General features: G+C 39.1%; 1 protein-coding gene across 5 annotated transcripts; it reads left to right on the top strand.

The window, feature by feature from the left end:
• The first annotated feature begins 861 nt into the window (after positions 1–861).
• Positions 862–23,315, top strand: LOC148345889 (rho guanine nucleotide exchange factor 18-like). Of its 5 annotated transcripts, none has more exons than XM_088325749.1 (14): positions 863–1,068; positions 11,638–11,835; positions 11,922–12,027; positions 14,316–14,456; positions 15,796–16,046; positions 16,140–16,265; positions 18,513–18,630; positions 18,986–19,240; positions 19,308–19,384; positions 19,469–19,647; positions 19,723–19,796; positions 22,426–22,611; positions 22,712–22,858; positions 23,076–23,315. In XM_088325749.1, the coding sequence occupies exons 3-14, from the start codon at positions 11,937–11,939 to the stop codon at positions 23,213–23,215; spliced, it is 1,785 nt and encodes a 594-aa protein (XP_088181875.1). In that variant the 5' UTR covers positions 863–1,068; positions 11,638–11,835; positions 11,922–11,936; the 3' UTR covers positions 23,216–23,315. The 5 variants fall into 5 exon arrangements, with proteins under 5 accessions (XP_088181878.1, XP_088181875.1, XP_088181876.1 ...); XM_088325750.1 differs by lacking the exon at positions 863–1,068 and adding an exon at positions 1,190–1,334; XM_088325751.1 differs by lacking the exon at positions 863–1,068 and adding an exon at positions 1,482–1,566.
• The last annotated feature ends 1,267 nt before the right edge of the window (positions 23,316–24,582 follow it).

Here is a 24,582-nt window from a genome sequence, read left to right as displayed (position 1 = left end):
TAGCGGCCTTGTATTGCAGCCATGTAAGACACTAACCTGCTTATTGGGGATGTTAGGGGTTCAGTGTCTTACCCAAGGACACTTCGACATGTAACACGGACAAGCCGGGATTCGAACTGGGATCCCTTGATCCCAACACGAGCGCTGTACCTCCTGAGCTACTGCCGCCCCAAAGCATTACATGATTGCCAGGTTTTAGTAACATTTATTTAAATGTCATTTTATTTTGGCATTCTTGGGCTTCGGTAGAACACAAGTTAGCCCAAATCATATCATTTATATAATTTTGTCCCTCTCTAGATTCCATAACATACAAGTAAACTTTTGACATGATATATCCCAAAACATGTTTCATTTTTTACATGCATTCTTTTCAAACTTTGTTTTACTTGAAGCAAGGAAGTGTGAGAGCATTACATAGTTGCTTGTTTTAGTAAAATTGATATCTAATTAAACGTCATTTTATTTTTTCCCTCTTGGCCTTCCAAAAGGACAAATGAACATTTGAAACAATAAGTTTAAATCATATCATTTTTTTCACCTTTTAAAAAGAAACATAAAAATGAAATGTTTTTTTGTTTTGTTTTGTATTTTTGTTATTGTTTTTTAGGGATACTTAAATTCTTTAAACATTATTATATTTACTTTGTGGCACTTTTGGCTTTCCTTAGAAATCAACTGAAAAATAAATTGTAACTTATTAAAATACGATAAATCTACAACAATTAAATTTAGTTTTCAAAAAATTGTTTCCAGTTGATTTTTTTTATTTGTTTGTCTCATTGTTCGTTCGTTTATTTCATTTCTGAGAGGTTTTGGCGGAGGGAAAACAAAGGTAGCGTAATGTCCCTTTAACTTGGACGGACTTGCGGTTCGGGTCCTGAACCTGCCTGTGGAATTTAATCGTTTTTGCCCAGTTGTCTGTGCCGAAGGGGGCAGAACCTCCGAAGCGCAACAACATACCACCAAAACACAAATTGGTCCAAAAATACGGGTATTCAATCTACCAACTGGTGTCGTTTCGGAGGAAACCGACAGAACCGTACCGGAGTCTCCGTGTTCGTAACGGTAAGAAGCGGCCGCCGTAAAAAGGATCAGAGGCGTGTTCAGGAGAGTGAGCGATTGCTATCGCTAGCTATCGCTAGCTTCTGAACGGCCAATGATTATTGAGCGCTCGCGTGCCCGAGTAATCACGGGAGAAAGACCGCTTACTTTGATTTCCAACATGGCGTCGACAGTGCAGAAGATGGAGGATCTCACCCTGACGAGTGCTGTTGGCGATGTAATATATCGTCTTACATTGCCTGGTAATGTTTGTGAACAATGCAAGACAGGTATGACCCTTCCACTGCGTTTAGGATAACCTTAACTGTGTCAATATGCGAACTGTCGCTCATATAAGCCAACTCGCTCAAAGCAAGCTGTAGAACGAAATCCATTGTACTGTCGTCGGCCATTTTGGATCAGTAAGGCAATCACAGTGAGCGATTACAAAACGTTCAGCAGTGCGCGGCAAGCGATTAACAAGCGACTACATGTCTGATTACTCTCCTGAACACGCCTCAGGTGGATCCTTCCTCTTGTTTTTCTTTCAATAGGCTTTGATGACCGCTTCCCATTCAGTTGGAACTTTGTTTTATTTATTTTATTTTAACTTTTAAGTCCGCGTTGTGTTCGTACTAAGGTGACTGTTCAAGTTGAAAAAAATAAAAAAAAAACACTGTTCGTCGTTTTCTTGTCGGCAATGCTAGCTAGCGATAGCAACTTGTTGCCAGCTATTTCGCGTTCCAGAGAGTAAATTAAATTATAAAGCAAAGTTATTTCATTAAAAATTAAATTGTCTGATTACTCTTAATAACCTCACGAGTGAGGATACTTTCGACAAATCTCCCTTGTTGTCGTTTTTGTTTCAACTTTTAGTGTTTGCGTTCTCGGCAGCTTTGTTAGCTTGCTTTTATTTTTATACTAAAGCTCCTTGCAATTCCTTAGTGCATGTCTGTCTATAGAAATATCAATATGCTAATCATAATTGATGATATTTGTTGGTAATTCAAACTTACACAATCAAATTGTATTCATAAATACACACCTTATATTTTACATGAATCTAAATTAAAGAACATTGCTTTCTCATTTGTTTACATAATCAGTGTTTACTTTTAAAATGGGGGAAAAATCTGACACACCAGTCAACCTCATCCAATTGCTTCCCTTATTAAGTGATTATAAATCTTTCTAACACGCAGAATATCACGAACAGTTTGAGCAATCTATAATGATGTTGTCGTCTGCAGGTTCCTCCGTGAAAAGCGCTATATAAATGCAGATCATTTACCATTGTTACCAGTCACCGAGATGATCCAAATTAGAGCTCAAATGGGCAAGGCAAGAGTTAATAAAATCCGTACAAAAATGGCTTTACAGTGTACACAATTTGAAACGTATAAGATAGATAGATAGATAGATAGATAGATACATTATTCATCCCCGAAGGGAAATTCACATTTCCAGCAGCATCCCTGAGCTGAGAACAGTACAATAATAAAGCCAAAAGAATACAATATACAAATACCCAGTGTGACGTGCAAATGCCCACTGTAGCGTGTTATATAGAGTAACTAAATAGTGCTACACAGAATACATATTGCAGTAAGATTCGGTAATATCCAATGTAGGTGGTGTGGTTTAATGTGGGCCTTTACTCTGCCGGGTGGAGTTAAAGAGCCTCATGGCATGAGGAAGAAAAGATCTCTTCAGTCTGTCCGTAGTACAAGACAGTGGCAGCAGTCTGTCGCTGAAACTGCTCTTCTGTCTGGAGATAATGCTGTGTAGTGGATGCGATGGATTGTCCATGATTGACCTCAGCTTTTTCAGTGCTCGTCTTTCAGCTACTGTTGTTAGGCTGTCCAGCTCTTTGCCAAGATGACAGGTTTGCGGTGAGCATGTTTGACACAAACATTTGACAGACCGATACTTATGATACCGATACTTACTGTTATGATTAAGAATTTCTGGATATGATTAATTGTCACGCAAATTGTCAAAAGTGACCGATATGTTGGCAATTTTTCCCCTTCTGCGTGGGCTCTACCAGGCTGTGCTTGCCAAAGACACACCGCAGTTAATGGTGTCCTTACTACGACCTTAGGGTTGAGGGAACCAACCAACCATGATACTAATAGATATCATTGGACACCTTAATAAAGAAGAGAAATTTAATTAATAGTCAAGAAATCATTATTAACTCAACTTTCTGTTCCTTTTATTAAAACAACAGACCACTTCTTCGGTATTTCAGGGATTAGTGCTGTTGTTCGGTGTAAATAAAAAATGTGTCCAAAATACTGAAGTGATGTTAAAAACAGACCGGGTAGTGAAAACCACACACAGAGAACCAGTGTTGTCTACTTCCATGTGTGCGTCGCTGCACGTTAATGTCTACAGTATTCATTTCATTCAAGGGTGGTAACAAAAGGTGGAGAGAAAAAAAGACTAATCGGGAATTTGAAAACTATTCGCAAATATGGGAAATATTCACAATTCGATGAATATGTCATATTCATGACATTCCTACCAATACCCAAATCTTGACAGTTACTGCTCCCAGTAACCAATAACACTAGTACTCTATTCTTGTTTAGTATTTTATTGCAAGCAAACTAGCTATCTCAAAAGCAATTCAATTTTTGCAGCAAACATATTTTTTTATATTTAATCTGGACTCGTGTCAACAAAGTTACTGTTGGAGTTGCTTTTGTCAAAGTATTCCTTAGTCATTTTTGTGTCATTAGTGTTCTTGGCAACTTTATCAGCTTGAAGATCAATAGGTGTTTGTTGCCGTTTTCCTTTATATTGATACTAAATCAGCTTGTAATGAATTACTTCACATATTTCTCTTTAACTAACAATTTAGAAATATATTTGATTATATTTGTTGGCAGTTTAACCGTAGTCAATCAATTTGTATTTAGGTTGGACTAAAATTGCACTTGTCATCATTGATTAAAACTTGTAGTATACAGTGTTTATAATGAGATTGGAAGTGGTACTCCAGGATAACATGCAATAAAATACTGTAAGGGGAAAAAAGAATATTATCATGGATAGGCAAATATTTATATGGTAGTGCTTGTAGACTGGGCTAAAGTTACAGGTGCATCATAACAACAGTGAAATGACATTAGGAGCAACATACTTCCAATATACAACCCCTAGCAAATTGTAGGAAATCACCAGTTTCAGGAAAGCCCTCACTCAGACATTTCATTCTGTAGAAAAAACTCAGATCACAAACATGAAACAATGGCAAGGTGATTCAAAAGTGCAACATATAGGCATTCAGAAACACTAAAAGAAACTAGACAATTGTAATTGTGATTGATCTGGAAGATGATCCCGGGATGTATATATAACCCTGGTTGTTAGCATTATGAGTAAAGTTTTTAACTCAGGAAATGTATTTGTAATTTCTTCGCCCCCCCACACACCCCCGGTACTGGCAAGTTCATTTGAGATCGGCCCACAACCGTTAGCAACAAGGATATGCCTTGTGGAGGTCTAAAAATCACATTCTTGGTAAAAACATAGTAATATCACTGTTATTACACATTACAAAATTTAAAATGTACATGTTCGAAAGGAATGAGCCATTCTATTTGAATTGGCCCATCCGGACTGCATTTAGCCCATTCAATTTGCTGAGTCGTTAGCATGTTAGCATTAGAATAATTTTTCAGCATGAAAAAGTTAGCAATTAGCCCTTAGCATCACTTTTTAGCATGTATCCGTTAGCATAACTCATCAACATGAGTCCACTAGCATAATTTGTAAATATGAAGTCGTTACAATATTTCCATTACCAAAACTTTTTTGCATGAAGACGTTAGCATTTAGCCGTTAGCATCACTTTTTAGCATGTACCAATTAGCATAACTCATCAACATGAGTCCATTAGCATAATTTGTAAATATGAAGTCGTTAGAATATAGCCATTGCCAAAAAATTTTAGCATGAATATGTTAGCATTTAGCCGTTAGCATCACCTTTTAGCATGTACCCATTATCATAACTCATCAACATGTATCCGTTAGCATACTTTGTAAATATGAAGTCTTCAAAATATTGCCATTACCAAAAATTTTTAGCATGAAGAAGTTAGCATTTAGCCGTTAGCATCACTTTTTAGCATGTACCCGTTAGCATAACTCATTAACATGAGTCCATTAGCATAATTTGTAAATATTAAGTTGTTAAAATATAGCCATTACCAAAATTTTTTACTATGAATAAGTTAGCATTGCCGACAGTGTTTACAGCTAGTTTGCGCTAATACTTGGGCTGGCTGTGCCAGACCAACCCTTTGCCGACAGTGTTACAGCTTGCTTGCGCGAATACTTTGGAATTCATCATTTACCCATGGTTAAAGGTAATGTAGGTCGGGCCCCCTCAAGCCACCCTGGACAGTCCCTGATTACTACCTCTGGCAAAGCCCTCGTTTCCAAGGCTACCCATTGAATTGAATGGGCCAATGTATTCCGGATGGGAGATTCTCAAAATACATTAGTCCGGATGGGGACTCTTTTTGGTCTCCGGGGCCCCGCCGTATCGCTTATCCATATTGTCGCTCAAGAGTCCCGGGCCGGAATTTTGGGTATATGAATCGTTGGGCTAGTCCAAAAGCTCTGGGAGGAGTTACCCGACAAACTTTTTTGTCAGAAGATAGATATAGTAACTAAACAATTCCCGTGGCAATTGTAAGAGTTGTGATTGATCTGGCAGATGTTGGTAGAGAACCGGTAGCGCTGAGTTGTTAGCATTATGAGTTAGCATAAAGTTTTTAACTCAGAGAGATGTATTTGTAATTTTTAACTTGGTTCTGTGGGGGGACTCCGCTTTATTTGTGTTATATAGCTACAAATAAGTATTTCAACAGTCAGTAAAATGAATGTCAAACGTTTTCCTGTAGTCTTTCACCAGGTTTGCATACTTTGCAGGAATGATCTTCTTGAGATCAGTCAGGTTTCTGGGCTGTCGCTGAGAAACACGGCGTTTGAGTTCCCTCCAAAGATTTTCGATTGGGTTCAGGCCTGGAGACTGGCTTAGCCATCCTAAAACCTTGCTATGCTTCTTACTCCTTAGTTTTCCTGGCTGTGTGCTTCGGGTCGTTGTCGTGTTGGAAGACCCAGCCACGACCCATGTTCAATGCTCTGACTGAGGGAAGGAGGTTGTCCCCCAACATCTCACGATAGACGGCCCCAGTCATTCTCTCTTTATTGCCGTGCACTCGTCCTGTCCCATGTGCAGTAAAACACCCCCGAAGCATGATGCTACCACCTCCATGCATCGCAGTAGGGGTGGTATTCTTCGGATTGTACTATTCATTCTTCTCCCCCCAAACACACTTAGTTGAATCATTACCGAAAAGTTCTATTTTGGTCTCATCTGACCGCAAAACGTTCTCACATGACTTAAGGTACCAGGAGCCTTGAGATGTGCTGGTTTAAGGAGGGGAACTTTTCATGCCATCCATGATTTCAAATCATGACATCTTAGTGTATTATCTACAGTAACCTTGGAAACGGAGGGCCCAGCTCCCTTCATGTCATTGACCAACTCCTGTCGTGTAGTTCCGGTCTGATTCCTCACTTTTCTTATCTGTTAATATTCTGATCACAATAAAAATATTCCAAGCACGGGACCCTTAGCTTCTGTGGCGGTGTAGGCTATGGTTGAGGTGTGATGCAGGCAGTCCGGTAAAGTTTAGTGTTAGAGTGGCCTGGGTACTCGTTCCTCGAGTTATCAGGTTTTTGTTCCTTTAACATCACTGCAAGCCTTTGCACCAATCGTAAATAAATACAATATAATAGAGGTATTGTATCGGCGACTTGTTTAGAGCTGCACGATTTTGGACAAAAACCTACTTGCGATTTTTTTTTTCAGACCTGTATTGCAATTTTGATGGGATTTTCAATTTCAAAAGAAAAGTGCATTTCTGTGCTCATTTTGTTTTTAGGGAGAACTTAAACATAGCGACATGCAAACTTACCTCAAGATGACGTCCTTAGAGACTGAGAGTATACGACTGTAATAAAATAACAACTATTGATCCACAAATAAAAACAGAATTGCAATTAAATAAATTGTCTTTATTGTCAGTATACAAAAGGACAACAAAATTGGAGGGCTTCTCCTTTCAGTGTAAGAAAGAGATTTAGTGAGCGGATGGTTAGCTACCTACACGCTAGTAACTGGTAACAGTGACTTCTGCAAGGTCTTTGTGATAATTAAAATACCAGAGTCACAAAGGTAGTGGGTTTCCACGAGTAGTAGCTCCAAGTCGTCTGTTGGTGACTAGCCACGGTCGCCAATTCCCGGACGCAATACAAACCCAGGCAGCACCTACTGGTTATCAGCTTTTCTTTGCGCTTTTCTGTCTTTCCTCAGCGTCCAATTTAATTAAATGAATTTATTTTCAATGTAACGAGCCTCTAAAGCTACGAGCTGTGGTTTTTGTTTTGGTGGCCATTTATGCAAGGGCTGTTTGACTGACTGGCAGCTTACACCAGCAAGTCGTGCAAACATGTCTTGCAAACTTTGCCTCACTTTATGGCAGGGGTCGGGAACCTATGGCTTGCGAGCCATATATGGCTCTTTCTATGAGTATCTGTGGCTCAGAGACAAATTTGATTGCATGCAAAATTTCTCCATCTTGTTCAAAAGTTGAGTTGTCTATCCTGTTCAGGTTCACGCAAAGCCAAACCAAAGCTAAATAATATGGTATTACTTCGCAGTATATATAGGGCACGTTTTTCACTACAATTTACAGTCAAGGTGTCACACAAAAAAAGGGGGGGAAAAAACCTCGTTTTGGCTGTACAACGCTAAAGAATCCTTTATATAAAAGTTCACTATACAATCTGTGTTCAGTGTTCAGATAGCTTATGATGAATCCACAGAACTGTAAATACGCCAAAACACCGGAAGAGAACTTAGTCATTTGATTGGGTGAGTGGGAGGGATGGGTGGAGCTATGCAAAAAGTGCAAGCACTCCCTCCTATCTCTCGCCCTACGCCGTCTGCGCCAAAAGTGAGCTCATCAGGCTCCCTATTTGCAGAATGTTGTGACGTTTTTACACAATAACTGCTTGCATCTGGTTTTGAAACCAATATGTATGAAAAAAAGGGTCAAAAGGAGTTTAACCGATCTTGAGTAATTGCAAGAAAGAGACAAGTTTAAAGTGGTATGTTTGTTGATTTTGGGACAGGGGCTCTGGCATTATTCTCTTTTCATAATTTTTATCAAATCATGAAAAATAAATGTGCTGAAGACTAAGCTTTTGTCTGGGGCGCGGGTTTAGCAATTTAGTAAATTTGTCTCATAATATATGGTGTGGCTCTTTCCCAAAATAAAATTAATATTTTTTGCTTTTATGGCTCTTTGAGTCAAAAAGATTCCCGACCCCTGCTTTATGGTGACCTCCATTAAAACCTGCTTCTCATTGCCTGGCGCTGTTAAAACCATGAAATGTGACAATTCTTGTTGGCCAAACACTCCATCACTAGAATATAAACTGTAACTATGAATCACTGAAAAAAACCACTGTGTTTTGCAGTTAGCTTATCGCACTACATTACGGTGATAACGATTAGATTTCGGTTTATTGTGTAGCCCTAATGCAACACATATCGCATAGTTGTGAAAATGCTGTAACAAGGGGCCGAAAAACATATATTGGCGACTTTAAAGGTGTAAGGCGGGGACGCCATATCCCACGGTCTACTGTCTCACTTGGACTTTGGCACATGCTAAACATTTATGTGCGTTACTTTTAAATTGGAAAAAAAACGCTAATAAGTTAGGACTTGCATGCCGTTTTTGTTGCGGCTTTTCCTTCAGACCTGGAACGTTTCATTTACCTTATTAAAGGAAAATGAAAGAAAGAAAAATCTTTCAAATGTCATCACAGTGAAGTTTCGCTCATAAAAAGGGATTCCTTATGTCGAGAGCTGTTGAGCCCACCTAAGTAGGTAAAGATGACAATGGTCAACTTTTTTTCCTCTTGTTGCCATTTCTTGAAAAACTTTACTTTTGTAGCAAATTTTTCCTTCATGTTAATCAAATATACAATTTAACTTTTTGGTTGGCTTTAAGCAATTTTTCGTAGTAAATGAGCCAACACATCTACATGGGTCTTTTTATATTTAAAAGTGACAGATTTATTGTTTCAATTTTTTTATTTAGCCAGTTGAGCTTCCTGCGTGGGTCATCTAAGTATGCAAAAACTAGTGGTCTGTGTGCTGATAAGAGCTGTGATATCAGCAAAAAGAAAAAAACAGCCTGTCCTCACTTATGCTTTGCTAATCTTGGAGCAACTGGAATTCCCGTCGTAGTAATTTGTGTACTGTCCTCTTCATCTTCCTGAAGTGAATTAGTTTACAGTTTGGGCTTGTCATGGGTGACGCTGAAATTTATGTCTCAATGTTTTTTTGTGTGGCACAGCTTACCTCTAAATTCCCACGGTCTCTTTATCTTTGTTTTTCTTTTTAAATTGTTTATCTGTTGTGGGGATTCTGTTCAAGATAATGTTGCTATAGTTAACTGGAGACTCGAGTATTTTCTCTACCTTCCTGGAATAACAATATTAACTTTCTCAATCTGGGTGTTCCATGTTGCTGTTGAATCTACTCAGAAGGACTAAAACTTCTCCGGTGTCTGTGATCCAAAGACACTGATGTTAATATTAGTTTTGTTTTTTTCAGCTAAACTAAATGAATAATCTATAAATTCAACGCATGCTGGTTGAGTATTACAAGAGCAATTTATAAAAGTTCAGGTAATGACTGCTGCTGAGACTTATTCAGAAGCCGTCTTGTGTTGACTTTTCATTAAGATTGGCCAGAAACGCTTCATACGTTTTTTTTTTTTTATTTCACATTCACATTCGCTTTTAAGGCTTGTCGCATGATAACATCACTATATTAAATCACCTGAAAAGAAACAATGGAAGACTGGTGGAAGCCACGGGCTTGCTTATAGGACACCCATTCCCGAAATAACTTTGGACGCATCTTCTATCAAGAATTTCAACAGTTATTTCAGAAATTATCACATGGTTTAAATCAGGATATATCGATATATATTGTCCATTTTCTCAGTTTTTTCCCCCCCTCATCCTTTTTTTTACTCTCTAGCTTCAATACAGTCCATAAAACCTGGGACAAATGCAGGACTGTCTCAGAAAATTATAATATTGTAATATCTATTTTTCTTTTTTTCTGTACTACAATTACAATAAAGAAAAATGTCCAACATGTGAAGACTTAAATATACCGTTTTACCATATCATGAAAATTTATACCGTTGGCTCTAATCCATCATCGGCAAAATTAAAATCATAAAAGGCTTTCAGTATTTCAGTTGATTTGCAAAGAATCCAGAGGTATGACCTAGCTGAAGTCGAAGGTTTTATAGTAATGAGTGGATTTGTTTGACCTACACTCAGAATGTGTAGCTAAGTACCAAATTTACGTTGTTTCGTTATTTTTCAGCTCACGAACAATGTTATTATTTTTTTTCCCTACAGTAGATCCCAGGTACAGTAAGACCTCGTTTAACGCGGTTAATGGGGACTAAAACCACCCGCGATAACTGAAAATCCGCGAAGTAGCGGCGCACCTTCCAAAAAAAAAAATTAAATTTTTTTTTTAATTATTATTTTTTTTTTAGACCCGGTTAATGGGGACCGAAACCACCCGCAAAAATTGAAAATCTGCGAAGTAGCGACGACCCTTCAAAAAGAACAAAAAAAACCTCATCTCATCTCATTATCTACACCGCTTATCCTTATTAGGGTGACGCCGTGTCCGCCGAACTCGCTCCGTCGCGTGGCCCGGGAGTATAATTCATCCATCCATCCATCCATTATCTGCACCGCTTATCCTCAGTAGGGTCGCGGGGGTGCTGGAGCCCATCCCAGCCATCTTCGGGCAGTGGGCAGGGAACACCCTGAACTGGTTGCCAGCCAGTTGCAGGGCACACAGGGACAGACAATTTGCTCGCGCATTCACACCTAGGGACAATTTGGACCAGCCAATTAACCTGACATGCATGTTTTTGGAATGTGGGAGGAAACCGGAGTGCCCGGAGGAAACCCAGGCAAGCACGGGGAGAACATGCAAACTCTGCACAGGAAGATTGGTAGCTGGATTTGAACCCATGACCTCAGAACTGTGCCGCACACTCGCTAACCACTGCCCCGCCGTGCTGCCCAAGTATAAGTCAATTTATTTTCATTTATCACCACTTCTCACATGGTTGAATAAGAGGGAGAAGAAAAAACTGTAAGATTAAGGTAGGGTGAGGCTTGATAGTCCAATGTCCGGGTCGTTTGCATCTGATATTATGCATAACTGAGAGATGGCTCAGGTCAATTTGACGCAGCCTTATATTAAATGTTCTACAGTAAACAATTAAGGAAGTCCCTACAGATTATTTAACGCATGCACAGCAATAAATCCCCAAAGTCTTAACAAACATTGATGAGCAGTGGGTACAACTTTGTTGTCTTTGACTTCTTTCCTGATGATCTCCTAAACCTTTCGTTACTAACATTTGTATTATGTGTATTTGGCCTCTAGCAATAAAAGCCGGCATCGAGAGCAGGAACAGTCGGGCACAACTTCATCACAGAGCCTCAATGGCCACACAACTTTTCCTGCAGCTCCTGGTATTACTGTGTTTCCTCGAGGAACAAGTACCCAGGCCACTGTAACACAAAAATTTCCCGGACTGCCCGCATCATACCTCAGCCACAGCCTGCGCCACCACACCTCAGGGTCCCGTACTTGGATTATTATTATTGTCATCAGAATATTAATTGGGGTCTTTTTTTAGACTGTAAACCTTCTTTTTATGTACGCAGATCTCTCCCGGGGGGATGGATGAAACTGACACTTTTCGATTAAAGCGCTACAATGATGACACTGTTTCCCTCGTTCCCTCCATGACTGAGTCCATCATAGTTGAAGGTTTGTTGACTTTATTTCGTTTATTGTGTGACTGAAAAACATTCACCTTTTTTTTTTTTTTTTTTTGAAAAATAAATACGTTTTATGGCACATTTTATGAAAAAGGGATTAGATTTGCCTATTTGCTGACTGTTTGGAGTAACGACTCATCTTTTAAATGCTTACATTCAGGCAATAATCCTATTGGAAGCAGAATATTGGATTTCTGGAGCAATCCAAATGAATTGGTTTTATGACTAGAGATAAACGAATAACCTCATAAACATGCCGTTTGCGAATATTCCGATGACAAGGGCGAGGTCACGAGACAAATAGACGTTTTTTTTACGCATTTATCTTTTGACATTATATAAAGGAGCATTTAATTCATGTGACTCTCACCAAGTTCAACAAAGTACTGCGCTTGCTTGCCCCTAAAGTGAGCCCCTGTGTCCCCTGTGGTCACAAGATGTGGTTATACGTGGGTAGCCAAAAACAGCCTATATATATTGATAGATAAAACTGTTGGCATCCACTAGTTATAGGTAGATTTTCACCTTAGTTACAGAAAATAAAATGGAAATGTCCTGAAGAAATCGACCAATACACATGAGGCTCTTTTAGCGAGTAAGCTGGAGTCTGTATGTTTCATTCCGTACTGACTATATTTTCCAGAATTTGCAACACAAAATTATCCAGACAAGGGACACTCTGTGTTTGCATAGACAAGCCGATACCTTGAATGCGTATCAAGCACAAGTAATCACAAAATGAAAGGTCTAATCGGGAACCTATGGCTCTTTCATTGAGTAAATATGCCTTGCGGACCATATATGGGTCTTTCATTGAGTAAATATGACTCGCGGACCATATGTGGCTCTTTCATTGAGTAAATATGGCTCGCGAACCTATGGCTCTTTCATTGAGTATATATGGCTCTCGAACCTTATATGGCTCTTTCGTTGAGTAAATATGGCTCTTGAACCTTATATGGCTCTTTCGTTGAGTAAATATGGCTCTCGAACCTTATATGGCTCTTTCGTTGAGTAAATATGGCTCTCGAACCTTTTATGGCTCTTTCGTTCAATACATAGGGCTCGTGATCCATATATGGCTCTCTCATTAAGTACATATGGCCCGCGATCCATATATGGCTCTCTCGTTAAGTACATATGGCTCGCAAGCCATATATGGCTTTTTCATTGACTATATATGGCCTCAGGGACAAAATGAAACGTGTACAACTAATTCATATATTGTTAAATGTAGAGCCGACTGCTGCACATGTGATGCCAAGACAATATTGAACCGTAAAGGGTTTGGTCTAGCATATTTAGGACACAATATTAACAACAGTTAACAGACTCTGATGTGGCTGTAAAACACTAAATAAGTTATCTTTTTGGAAGCTCATTACAACAATCTATGTTCATCTTTGAGACACTTTATGACGAAAAGCTACAGATCCAACTTTGACCGAAAACCAACTCCTTACCTATAAGCCGTAACAAAGCACCAGGGGTAATTTGATTGGATGAGTGGTAGGAATGGGCGGACCTATAAAGAGGGCGTGTACACTTTTTTTCTTGCACAGAGCCTTCTAATCTAAAATTAGATAAACTGGTATCCTTGTTTGCTGTATTTTCTGACATTTTTACAAAAATAACTTTGCTTGCACCTTGTTTTGAAATCATTATTTAGGACAAATAATTATAATGAGCCTATACACTCTAAAGAGGCTGTCTAGTCAAGTCACATTTATTTGTATGGCCATTAATCACAAAATGTCTCAGGACTGCACAGGCCACAATTACACCATCCCCTCATCTAAAACCAACATGCGGGCAAGGAAAAACTCTAAACCTCAACATGAGGGAATTAAGAAACCTTATAAAGAGGCCTCACAACTGCGGGAGGGAGACACATTTTAAGTGGTTTATATATATGTTGATATGGGACACAGGCTGTGGCATTATTATTATAATTTTATAGATTTTATTTAATCATCAAACATCCCACAGTGTATTAAAAGGAACTGAAGAATTAGCTAGAGAGTGGGTTTCTTGGTTTGGTTGAATATTGACTTAAAATATTAATGGTGTGGCTCTTTTAAAAACATTTTTTTGTTTTTTCTTTTATGGCTCTTTGGGTCCAAAAGGTTCCCTGACCTCTGTCCTGAACACAACCATTCAAGTTGGAAAACTTAGGTGGATTAATATGTTCTCATTCATAATCGCAACACTGGCAGATTATTGCTTGCATGAAAATGTAACAACAAGAAGACTCATTTTTTTTCTCATTTTTCCCAGATGATCACTATGCTGCAGTGCGAGCTGATCTTGAGTGTGATGCGCAGGACCTGGAAGCAGAGTCCTGGAGTTGGGCAGTCGACCCACAGTTTGTTAAGAGACACTCAAAAGAGGCTGTGAAGAGACAGGATGTCATTTATGGTCTGTCTGTTTGAATGCACTCTGTTTAAAACTGACTCAAACAATACAAAACATACTGCTATTAGGTCATTACAATAACAGTCAAGCTTCTGGATTAACTCAAAACCGAAGAGTGAGAAGCAGTGTTGAAAACAAATATTTCTCAATCATTGTCTTGTTTGTCAATGTGAAATGGCCTGACTGCAGACAATAGAGCTTCATGTTTAACCAGAATCGAATCGACATTTCCATGTGACGTAGTGCGATTGTGTAATTGCATACCACCCCGTTTCTTTACAAGGATTTATAGACTGCAAACCTAACAAAGCTCCCCAGAAGAGGGCGCTGTAAACTTAAATTTATTCTCTGTAAGATTCACATGAAATCTTAAACCAAGACGCGGGAAGAGGTAAGAGAGATGATTCAGGTATATGATGATGGTGGGGATTTACAGCTCCTGCAAAGAATGGCGAGCCGTGTTTGTGGTTCAAGCGGGGTAGTTGGCTGTGAAAAGGCAAAGCCTAGTTGGGCCTGCTCTTCTGCTAAGTCAGGGGTCGAGAACCTATGGCTCACGAGCCATATATGGCTCTTTCTGTGAGTAACTGTGGCTCAGAGACAAATTTGATTGCATGCAAATTTTCTCCATCTCTTTCAAAACATGAGCTATTAATCCTGTTCAGACATGGCATTATTCTCTTTTTATTTTATTTTTTTAATTTATTTTATTTTTATCAAATTATGAAAAATAAATGTGCTGAAGACTTAGCATTTTTTCTGGGGCGCGGGTTTAGCAATTTAGTAAATTTGTCTTATAATATATGGTGTGGCTTTTTCCGAAAATAAAATTTATATATTTTGCTTTTATGGCTCTTTGAGTCAAAAAGGTTCCCGACCCCTGTGCTAAGTCATTGCCTGGGAGGTTACATGCTGATAACCATATCAGCTGTATAGGTTTTATAGGGGGGAAGGCCGCAATATAAAATTTAATGGAGAGGATGGAGGGGTCTGAGATATGAGAGATGGCGAGGGCTTGGAGGAGGTACTTTATTTCTCATAAAACGTGTATGATATGATGCCATGAGTGTTTTTATACTTTTCCCCACTAATAACCGACTCCACTCATTGTCATGCATTCAAGGGTTTAAGTACTTATGAAAATAAAAAAAATAAAAATAGCACAGATAATGCACCTTTCTTTTAAAATCGAAAATTGCATCGAAATTGCAAAACTGGTCTGAAAAAAAATCGCAATTAGGTTTTTTCTTAAAATCGTGCAGCCCTAGTAAACAACACAGAATGTGTTATTGGCACAGCTAATATTTAGAAAAAAATGATTGTCATATGTCAATTTCTTTGACAGAGCTGATGCAGACGGAAATGCACCACGTGCGAACACTGAAGATAATGCTTCGTGTTTACACCAAAGAGTTGAGGGAAAACCTTCAGATGGACTTGAGCCGACTGGAATGTCTTTTCCCGCGCTTGGAAAACATCCTGGAGATGCACACACATTTTTTGTCCTGCCTTAAAGAACGCCGGCGAGAGAGCATTGTTTCACCTGCAAAGGGAAACTACACAGTGGAAAGCATAGCTGACATATTGATTGCACAAGTAAAGAAAGGACATGAAAAGACAAACACGTTTCTATTTTTTGTTTTTTGTTGGGTTTTTTTTGTTTCTAATTTGCTCCATAAAACCTTCCAGTTTTCAGGTGACGCAGGTGAGAAGATGAAGGACAGCTACGGCGATTTTTGCAGTCACCACACGGAGGCTGTCAGTTACTATAAAGAACAGATGCAGACGAACAAAAGATTCCACAGCATCATACGGGTGAGACAACTAAATAATTTCCGGGTTTTATATCAAATAATCAGGAATGCACTAAAATGAAAATTAGGAGCCAAAACCAAAAAATAGTAAATGCTCTGACTCACTAATAAATATAATAATATTTATATAATCAATATAAGATAATAAATATCTGACAGGCATATTAATGGATCATGGGTCTTTTTTTAGTTTTATATGCATTTCTAATATCACAACTTATCTTGTTGTTATTATGTTGCAACTATGTTATAAGCAGATTAATTATTGGAAGTAGGGTTAAATATACTCTGTCAACTACTAAAAAAAAAATCGTTGACTAGAAAATCATAATGACCCAGCAATAGAGAGAAATTTCCAAAACAGTTCGTCAGACACCTCAGCTATCCTAAGGGGCCGCCACCCTGGTGCCCGGAGGCACATCATTGGAGACTCCAGTTCTAGAAGCTGATTCTTACTGTTTCACGTATTCAATTGTCATGAAACAACACAGAAGGTAAGTACATAATTTTTTATGTATTTTAGCTTTTAATAGACAGAAAAGTGAATAGTGACAATAAAACTGATGTAGGGAGAGATTAATGATGACTGATGATGATGACGATGAGGGCTTGCATCGGTAACCGGTTCTAATTTGGAATCTGTTCCGCTGTCAAACGATTCCTTGGAATCAGTAGTAAAATTCAATTTTGCTTGCACTATCAATCCCGCCAGGGCTGCGGTGCGAACATAGCAAACAAACACACCCCAATGCAGGATCAGGTGACGTCGATCTACGTGCTATTTGTTGTCGCTGCTCGACCAATCATCAGCTACAGAGATGTCGCCGGCAGTCAACGTTCTAAGGTGTGGCTGTATTTCACTCAAATAGACGATGCAGGAGTATGCCATACATGCAAAAACGCCAACTCGGCGAAAGGGGGTAAGACCACCAACATGCTTAAACATCTGGCTGGCCAACATGACATCAAACTGAAAGAATGCACCGTGTTTGAGGCGCTCCGACGACACAAGGACAGTGTAGCCACAGCAGATAAATAACGTAGCTAGCCTGCTAACTGTTAGCTACGTTAGCCAAACGTTAGCTAGCTACGTTAGCCAAGTTTAGTCGTGACATGAGGTTTGTTTTCTAAAAAGACTGCCTTGGAGGAACTGTTTGAAGAATAGGACTCTGAGCTTCTGTCCCTGCAAGGAACCGTCCCCACTGTGCCCATGGCCGAGAAGGTGGAACAAAAAGTCCAGCTCTACAGAAGCCTGGCCTGCATCCCCACCAAGAATGACGCCGCACAGTGGTGGTGGGAAAAGAGAGACACTATGCCGCTGCTGTCGGGTCTGGCTGCGACCTATCTTTGTGTCCAGGCGTCCTCTACCCCAAGTCAGAGGGTGTTTTCCACAGCTGAAGACACATTACGCCAGAAAGATCTAGCCCCCTTGCTGACAAAGCTGACCAGCTAATTTAAAGAAAAAAGAATGGTTAATTTTCTAATTTCCTTTCGCAGAATTGTTTGTTCTCATTCATGATGTTCTGATATTCTTACTGGATACATGACTTATAATTGATCTCAGGTATTGCATTACTTTAAGTTGAACTCTTACTGAATTGTGATTAATATTGTTTATTCAGAACTTAATGTTCCTGTCCTACTGCCTATACCAGCCCATCTTTAAATCATTTTTATATTAATAAAACCCTTTGTACTATATCTGTAGTCACATAGTGCTTATTTTTCCGCAGTGAGAATCGATAAGGAATTGGATCGATAAGCAGGGATCGTTAAGGAATCAGAATCGCTAAAACCTCATCAATACACAGCCCTAGCGGTAGTTGGTGCTGTCTAATGCAACAAATGAGTCACTGTCTCATATTTTCCAAAGCAAAATAATAATAGTCAAAAACTTTCGCCGTACATCGCTTAAAACCAGACATTTTACTTCAGGCATAAATGTATTGAATAACAAACACAAATATGTGTTTATGAAAGAAGCTACTAAACTTTAGTGAGTCAGCTCCGTAATGTTAGGATGTAAGTAGCAGCAAAAGTTCAGCAAGCTGCTAAAGAAAAAAGCGTGGAAAAAAACCCACAAACCTTTGAGAAAATCTAATATTGCTAAAACTTGTGTTGTTTCAGTTTTATTTCATTTTTATTTCATCAAAACTGAAAATGCACTTAAGGTCATTTCTGGACCTTAAAAAAATCCCCATCCCCAAATATTAACCTTGTGTTTGGTTATTGTCTTTTGTTGTCTCAGAAAATCGGCAACCTGTCCATTGTGCGAAGGTTAGGAGTTCCTGAGTGTATTCTGCTTGTAACTCAGCGCATCACCAAATACCCAGCACTTGTGGAGCGCATCCTGCACAGCACTGAAGGTCTGGTCATATTAATTTTCTTCATACAAGAATAGAATTGTCTTTTTTTTCCCATTGGTCAGGATGTACAATAGATTGTTCTCAGCAAGATTAGATGTTGCACTACATGATAAACATGTAATAAAAGACTTAAAAAAAAAACGAAAATAAGATTAAAAAGTAAAGGATACTAGGATGTATAAGCAATATTTATGAGGTATTTCTTCTAGACTGTCCTAAATTGTTAGTACATCTGAAAATAGTGCATCTGGCAATGTCCCTTAGACTGGGCAGTGAGAATCCCATCATTTTTGGGGCTGGGTTGATGACTAATTCTCAACATAAAGTTTGTTTTATTTGTTTTATTTTTTTCCAGAGGGCACTGAAGAGCACATGGAGCTTACCCGTGCACTAGGCTTGATTAAAGACACAATCGTTCAAGTCGACTCATTGGTCAACCTTCATGAGAAAACGTGTCGCCTTCGAGAAATACACAGCAAGATGGAGCCGAAGGTGCTTGGCAAAATCAAAGACGGCCGAGTGTTTCATAGGGGAGATTTGGCGCAAGGTCGACGACGTCTTCTGCTCGAGGGTACAATCAATTGGAAAGCTGCATCTGGCAGACTCAAAGGTTAGATGGGAACACCATGAAGAAACTTTTTTTTCTTCAACTCATTCTGTTATTTTACCCCTCAAAGATATTCTTGCAGTTCTCCTTTCTGATGTGTTGCTGCTGCTACAAGAGAAAGATCAGCGATATGTTTTTGCGGCCGTGGTGAGTCAATTAATACTTTTATTTATACATAATTTAATTTGAGCATAACCTGATTCATTTTCTTGTGATTTTTATTCCATCTAGGACAACAAGCCATCCGTCATCTCTCTTCAGAAGTTGATTGTTCGGGAGGTGGCCCACGCAGAGAGAGCTATGTTTCTGATCTGCGCATCCTCCAATGAGCCAGAGATGTACGAGATCCACACGGCCTCCAAGGAAGAAAGAAACACTTGGATGACACAAATACGGCAAGCTGTCGAGAGGTAGCCATTTAGTCCAATGTAGCTGTGAAAGTGTAGTCCAATGGTGATAATTACGGACTTTGGTCCTGTTCTTAGCTGCCCTCGTAATGAAGAGAGGCTCTTCAGTGAGGAGGAGGAATATCGGGCATCAAGGTTGAAGGATTTTCAAGGTACAGACATCCAAGTAACTGAAAAAAATGCTTTGGAGTTGAGCCAAAAAACATCCAAAGAGTAAAAAGGCGTCCACCCAAGAGCCTTCTTAAAAAGAAAAAAATGTTTTGCTACCACCTTGTGGGAGTAAGAGAAATTACAACTCTTTTTAAAGGAATCATGTATATACAGTGAAGAAAACAGTATTTGAACACCCTGCTATTTTGCTATTTCCCCCACTTAGAAATCATGGACGGGTCTGACATTTGCATCGTAGGTGCATGTCCACTGTGAGAGAAAAAAAGAAAAATCCAGCACTCACATTTTTTAACAATGTATTTGTGTGATACAGCTGCAAATAAGTATTTGAACACCTGTGTATCATCTTCTGACCCTAAAATACCTGTTAGTTTGCCCATTAGAAGTCCTTCTGCACTCCATGTATCATCCTGAATTAGATGCACCTGTTTTAGGTTTATAGCTGCATAAGGAACCCTATCCACCCCATACAATCAGTAAAACTAACTTGTAACATGGTGAAACCCAAAGAGCTGCCCAAAGACAGCAGAGACAAAATTGTACACCTCCACAAGGCTGGAAAAGGGCCACGGGGAAATTGCCATGCAACTTGGGCAAACAAGGTCCTCTGTTGAAGCTAAACATGATGGTCAATCTCAATCGGAGTGGAGCCCCATGCAAGATATCACATCGTGGGGTCTCAATGATTCTAAGAAAGGTGAGGAATCAGCCCGGAACTACACGACAGGAGTTGGTCAGTGTCCACAAGAGCTGGGACCACTGTTTCCAAGGTTGCTGTAGGTAATAAACTAAGACGTCATGATTTGAAATCATGCATGGCTTGAAAGGTTCCCCTGCTTAAACAGCACATGTCAAGGCCCGTCTTAAGTTTGCAAATGACCATTTGGATGATACAGAGGAGTCATAGGAGAAAGGTTTGTGGTCGGATGAGACTAAAATAGAACTTTTTGGTCATAATTCCACTTAGCGTGTTTGGAGGAAGAAGAATGAAGAGTATAATCCAAAGAACACCATCCCTCCTGTGAAAATAATGCATTGTAATTTCTGGATGTTTCTTTTTAATTTATCCCTCTCACAGTGGACATGCACCTACGATAAAAATTTCAGATCCCTCCGTGATTTCCAAGTGGGCAAAATAGCAGTGTATTCAAATACCTATTCTTCACTGCATATATATAAATATATATATATATATATATATATATATATAATCTATATGTATATATATATAATCTATATGTACTGTAAAATCCGGACTATAGAGCGCACCTGATTATAAGCCGCACCCATTAAAACAGACCAGGCTGTTAGTTCCACGATTGTGATTTTGTAGAGGTTTATTGTTCTATATTCTTTAGCAATTATCCATTATCCGTTATCGGTCAAATCATGATACACTACAAAGCCAATAGGCCGAGACACTTGCTCCCAGCCAAGAGGCTGAGTCAAGGTCCTAGCCTCCTAACCTCCTACCGACACAATTCAAAAGTCAATAGTACACAATCCTAGAACCACAGTCGGCATCATGAATGGAAAATGATACCCGTAATTAACGTATGATGCAGACTTGTAAAGTCCGGGTCCTGTTGAAAGTAATCCAAGGAAACAAAATGTATATTTCCAAAGTTACTTTTTTCCCAAATGTTCAGCCCTGCGGCTTATCCAGTGAAGCGGCCAATTTATGGAATTTTTCTAACGGCCACCTGCGGCGCTAGAATATAAAAGGTAAGATTAAGACCAGTAGAATATGGGCGCCAAGAAAGACTGCAACTTCTAAGTTTAAGCATACATTGTCTGTAAAGTTAAGGTACGTTCCGATAATGAGGAAGACGCCCTTGATGGCGATAGTTATGAGGAGGAAGTTGAGGACGATCTTCCGTGAATTTCACAATTACGGGATGTTTTTTTTTTTTAACAGGCACGTTTGATACATTGCGAGCGTGATCCTACTACCAGTGTTGGTACCTTTCAAAGGCACGGTTTGGGATGAAAGTTATATTATTATTATTATTATTATTAAAGCTTTGAAAACTCTCTCGGTATACCGTCTTTCTTCGTAAATATGTGTAACCATGTATAATATGTATTTGCAACTGTATATTTTTGTAATGTATTTATTTTTGAGATTTATTCTGTTATGTGTTCTACGGACGAATCAAAAAGAAAGGGCGGAGCACACGCGGGCTAATGGGATTTGGGGTAAAGCTGAGTTACCGGTAGATCTGTCTCTTGTCGCAGCGGACAATAGTGGGTATATATTTTTCCCACCCTTAACTTTGGAAATATACATTTCGTTTCCTTGGATTACTTTCAACGGGTCCTGGACTTTACAAGTCTGCATCATACGTTAATTACGGGTATCATTTTCCATTCATGATGCCAGCTATGACTCTAGAATTGCATTCGCACTGATTGCTGCGTGGCTCTGTGGCTGGGAGCTTGACTCTGCCTCTTGGCTGAGAGCAAGTGTTTCAGCCTCTTGGCTTTGTAGTGTATTATGATTTGACCGATAATTGATAAAGAATATAGAACAATAAACCTTGCAAAATCCCCCCCAACAAAAAAAGGTGTACAGGAATCCGAGTTAATTGATTTCTATTTTTATCCTAGAATGTTTGAGCCAGCAGGATGCGGTGATTGTCCAAGCACTTTCCGAGAAACTGCAACTTTTTGCCAAGATGGCAGAATCTGTGCCAGGTGTGGAGGACACAGCTACCTGTTCCAAGCTTCTTTTAAGAGGCGACGGCTCAGATCTCAAGCTGGGGGAGTCGTTGCTTAAAGGAACCATCACTGATGGTAAAGCACTGCTCTAAGTAAACTCTTAAACGCATTCCCCAACGTGAAATTCATGTTGTGGCAAGATGTGAAGCAGAACGTTCTCCCTGTGTCAAACCAGTGGAAGATCTCCAAAATTTGCTCCAATCTGGTGCGAGGTATGCCTTTCTGTCATCACAGAAAATTGAAGGGAACAGCTCTGGAATCCTACCCAGGAGGGCAGAGACCTTTGGGGGCTATGACAGCAGCCCCAACTTCCTCACTAAAAGTGAGTCTAAAGCACTTCAAGTCCTGAGGAAGCTGCATTTCTAATGTGTTGTACTAAAGTGCACCTTGTGCAATCAAAAAACTTTTAAATTATTAATAAAGTATCATATAGGAGTGGGGCTATCTATGTGCTTATTATGTGGTTCTTAATGTCTATTTTGTCTTGTGTTTTTTTTTTTTTTTTTGTTAATGTCTGTGGCTGGCCGCTTTTCTGCCAGGCAATATGAAGAAGAACCTTTCCGGCAAGTCCAGAAACCAAGACCGGAGCCAGCGGGCCAGCTCTGACCCCCAACTTAAAGATCTCTGTGGCAGCCGAACTGTGGAGCAGACCGTAGGTCTTAAAGTGCAACAAAAATAATTTCTTCCTCTCCTAACATTTAACGGCACACAGCATTGTGTTGCGTTTATGCAATCAAATAAAGGCTTTCCAACCCAGGAAAGCAAGATTTATGATTCTAGCATGCATGGTTCAAAAGTTATTGTCATTATTAAATGATTGCTTTTTCGGACGTTTTAGGCTCAGATAAGTGCAAAAATGGGCTTTCCAGCCTGCAAGTCACACTTTTATGAAAACTTGCATAACTCAAAAACTTGAGCTTTTTTCACCAAATCTGCACTAAATATAGAAAATTCAGAAGATTTCCAACCTAGAAAAGCAAGAATTATGATTCTAGCATGCATGGTTCCAAAGTTATTGTCATTATTAAATGATTGCTTTTTCGGACGTTTCAGGCGCAGATAAGCTTAAAAATGGGCTTTCCAGCCTGCAAGTCACACTTTTATGAAAACTTGCATAACTCAAAAAGTTGAGCTTTTTTCACCAAATCTGCACTAAATATAGAAAATTCAGAAGATTTCCAACCCAGGAAAGCAAGAATTATGATTCTAGCATGCATGGTTCAAAAGTTATTGTCATTATTAAATGATTGCTTTTTCGGACGTTTCAGGCGCAGATAAGCTTAAAAATGGGCTTTCCAGCCTGCAAGTCACACTTTTATGAAAACTTGCATAACTCAAAAAGTTGAGCTTTTTTCACCAAATCTGCACTAAATATAGAAAATTCAGAAGATTTCCAACCCAGGAAAGCAAGATTTATGATTCTAGCATGCATGGTTCAAAAGTTATTGTCATTATTAAATGATTGCTTTTTCGGACGTTTTAGGCTCAGAGAAGTGCAAAAATGGGCTTTCCAGCCTGCAAGTCACACTTTTATGAAAACTTGCATAACTCAAAAACTTGAGCTTTTTTCACCAAATCTGCACTAAATATAGAAAATTCAGAAGATTTCCAACCTAGAAAAGCAAGAATTATGATTCTAGCATGCATGGTTCCAAAGTTATTGTCATTATTAAATGATTGCTTTTTCGGACGTTTCAGGCGCAGATAAGCTTAAAAATGGGCTTTCCAGCCTGCAAGTCACACTTTTATGAAAACTTGCATAACTCAAAAAGTTGAGCTTTTTTCACCAAATCTGCACTAAATATAGAAAATTCAGAAGATTTCCAACCCAGGAAAGCAAGAATTATGATTCTAGCATGCATGGTTCAAAAGTTATTGTCATTATTAAATGATTGCTTTTTCGGACGTTTCAGGCGCAGATAAGCTTAAAAATGGGCTTTCCAGCCTGCAAGTCACACTTTTATGAAAACTTGCATAACTCAAAAAGTTGAGCTTTTTTCACCAAATCTGCACTAAATATAGAAAATTCAGAAGATTTCCAACCCA

This window comes from Urocampus carinirostris, unplaced genomic scaffold (assembly GCF_059441175.1).
Source record: "Urocampus carinirostris isolate Australia breed hairy pipefish unplaced genomic scaffold, RoL_Ucar_1.0 HiC_scaffold_21, whole genome shotgun sequence".
In the NCBI taxonomy this organism is placed as follows: Eukaryota; Metazoa; Chordata; class Actinopteri; order Syngnathiformes; family Syngnathidae; genus Urocampus; species Urocampus carinirostris.
This window is presented reverse-complemented; position numbering and strand designations above follow the sequence as displayed.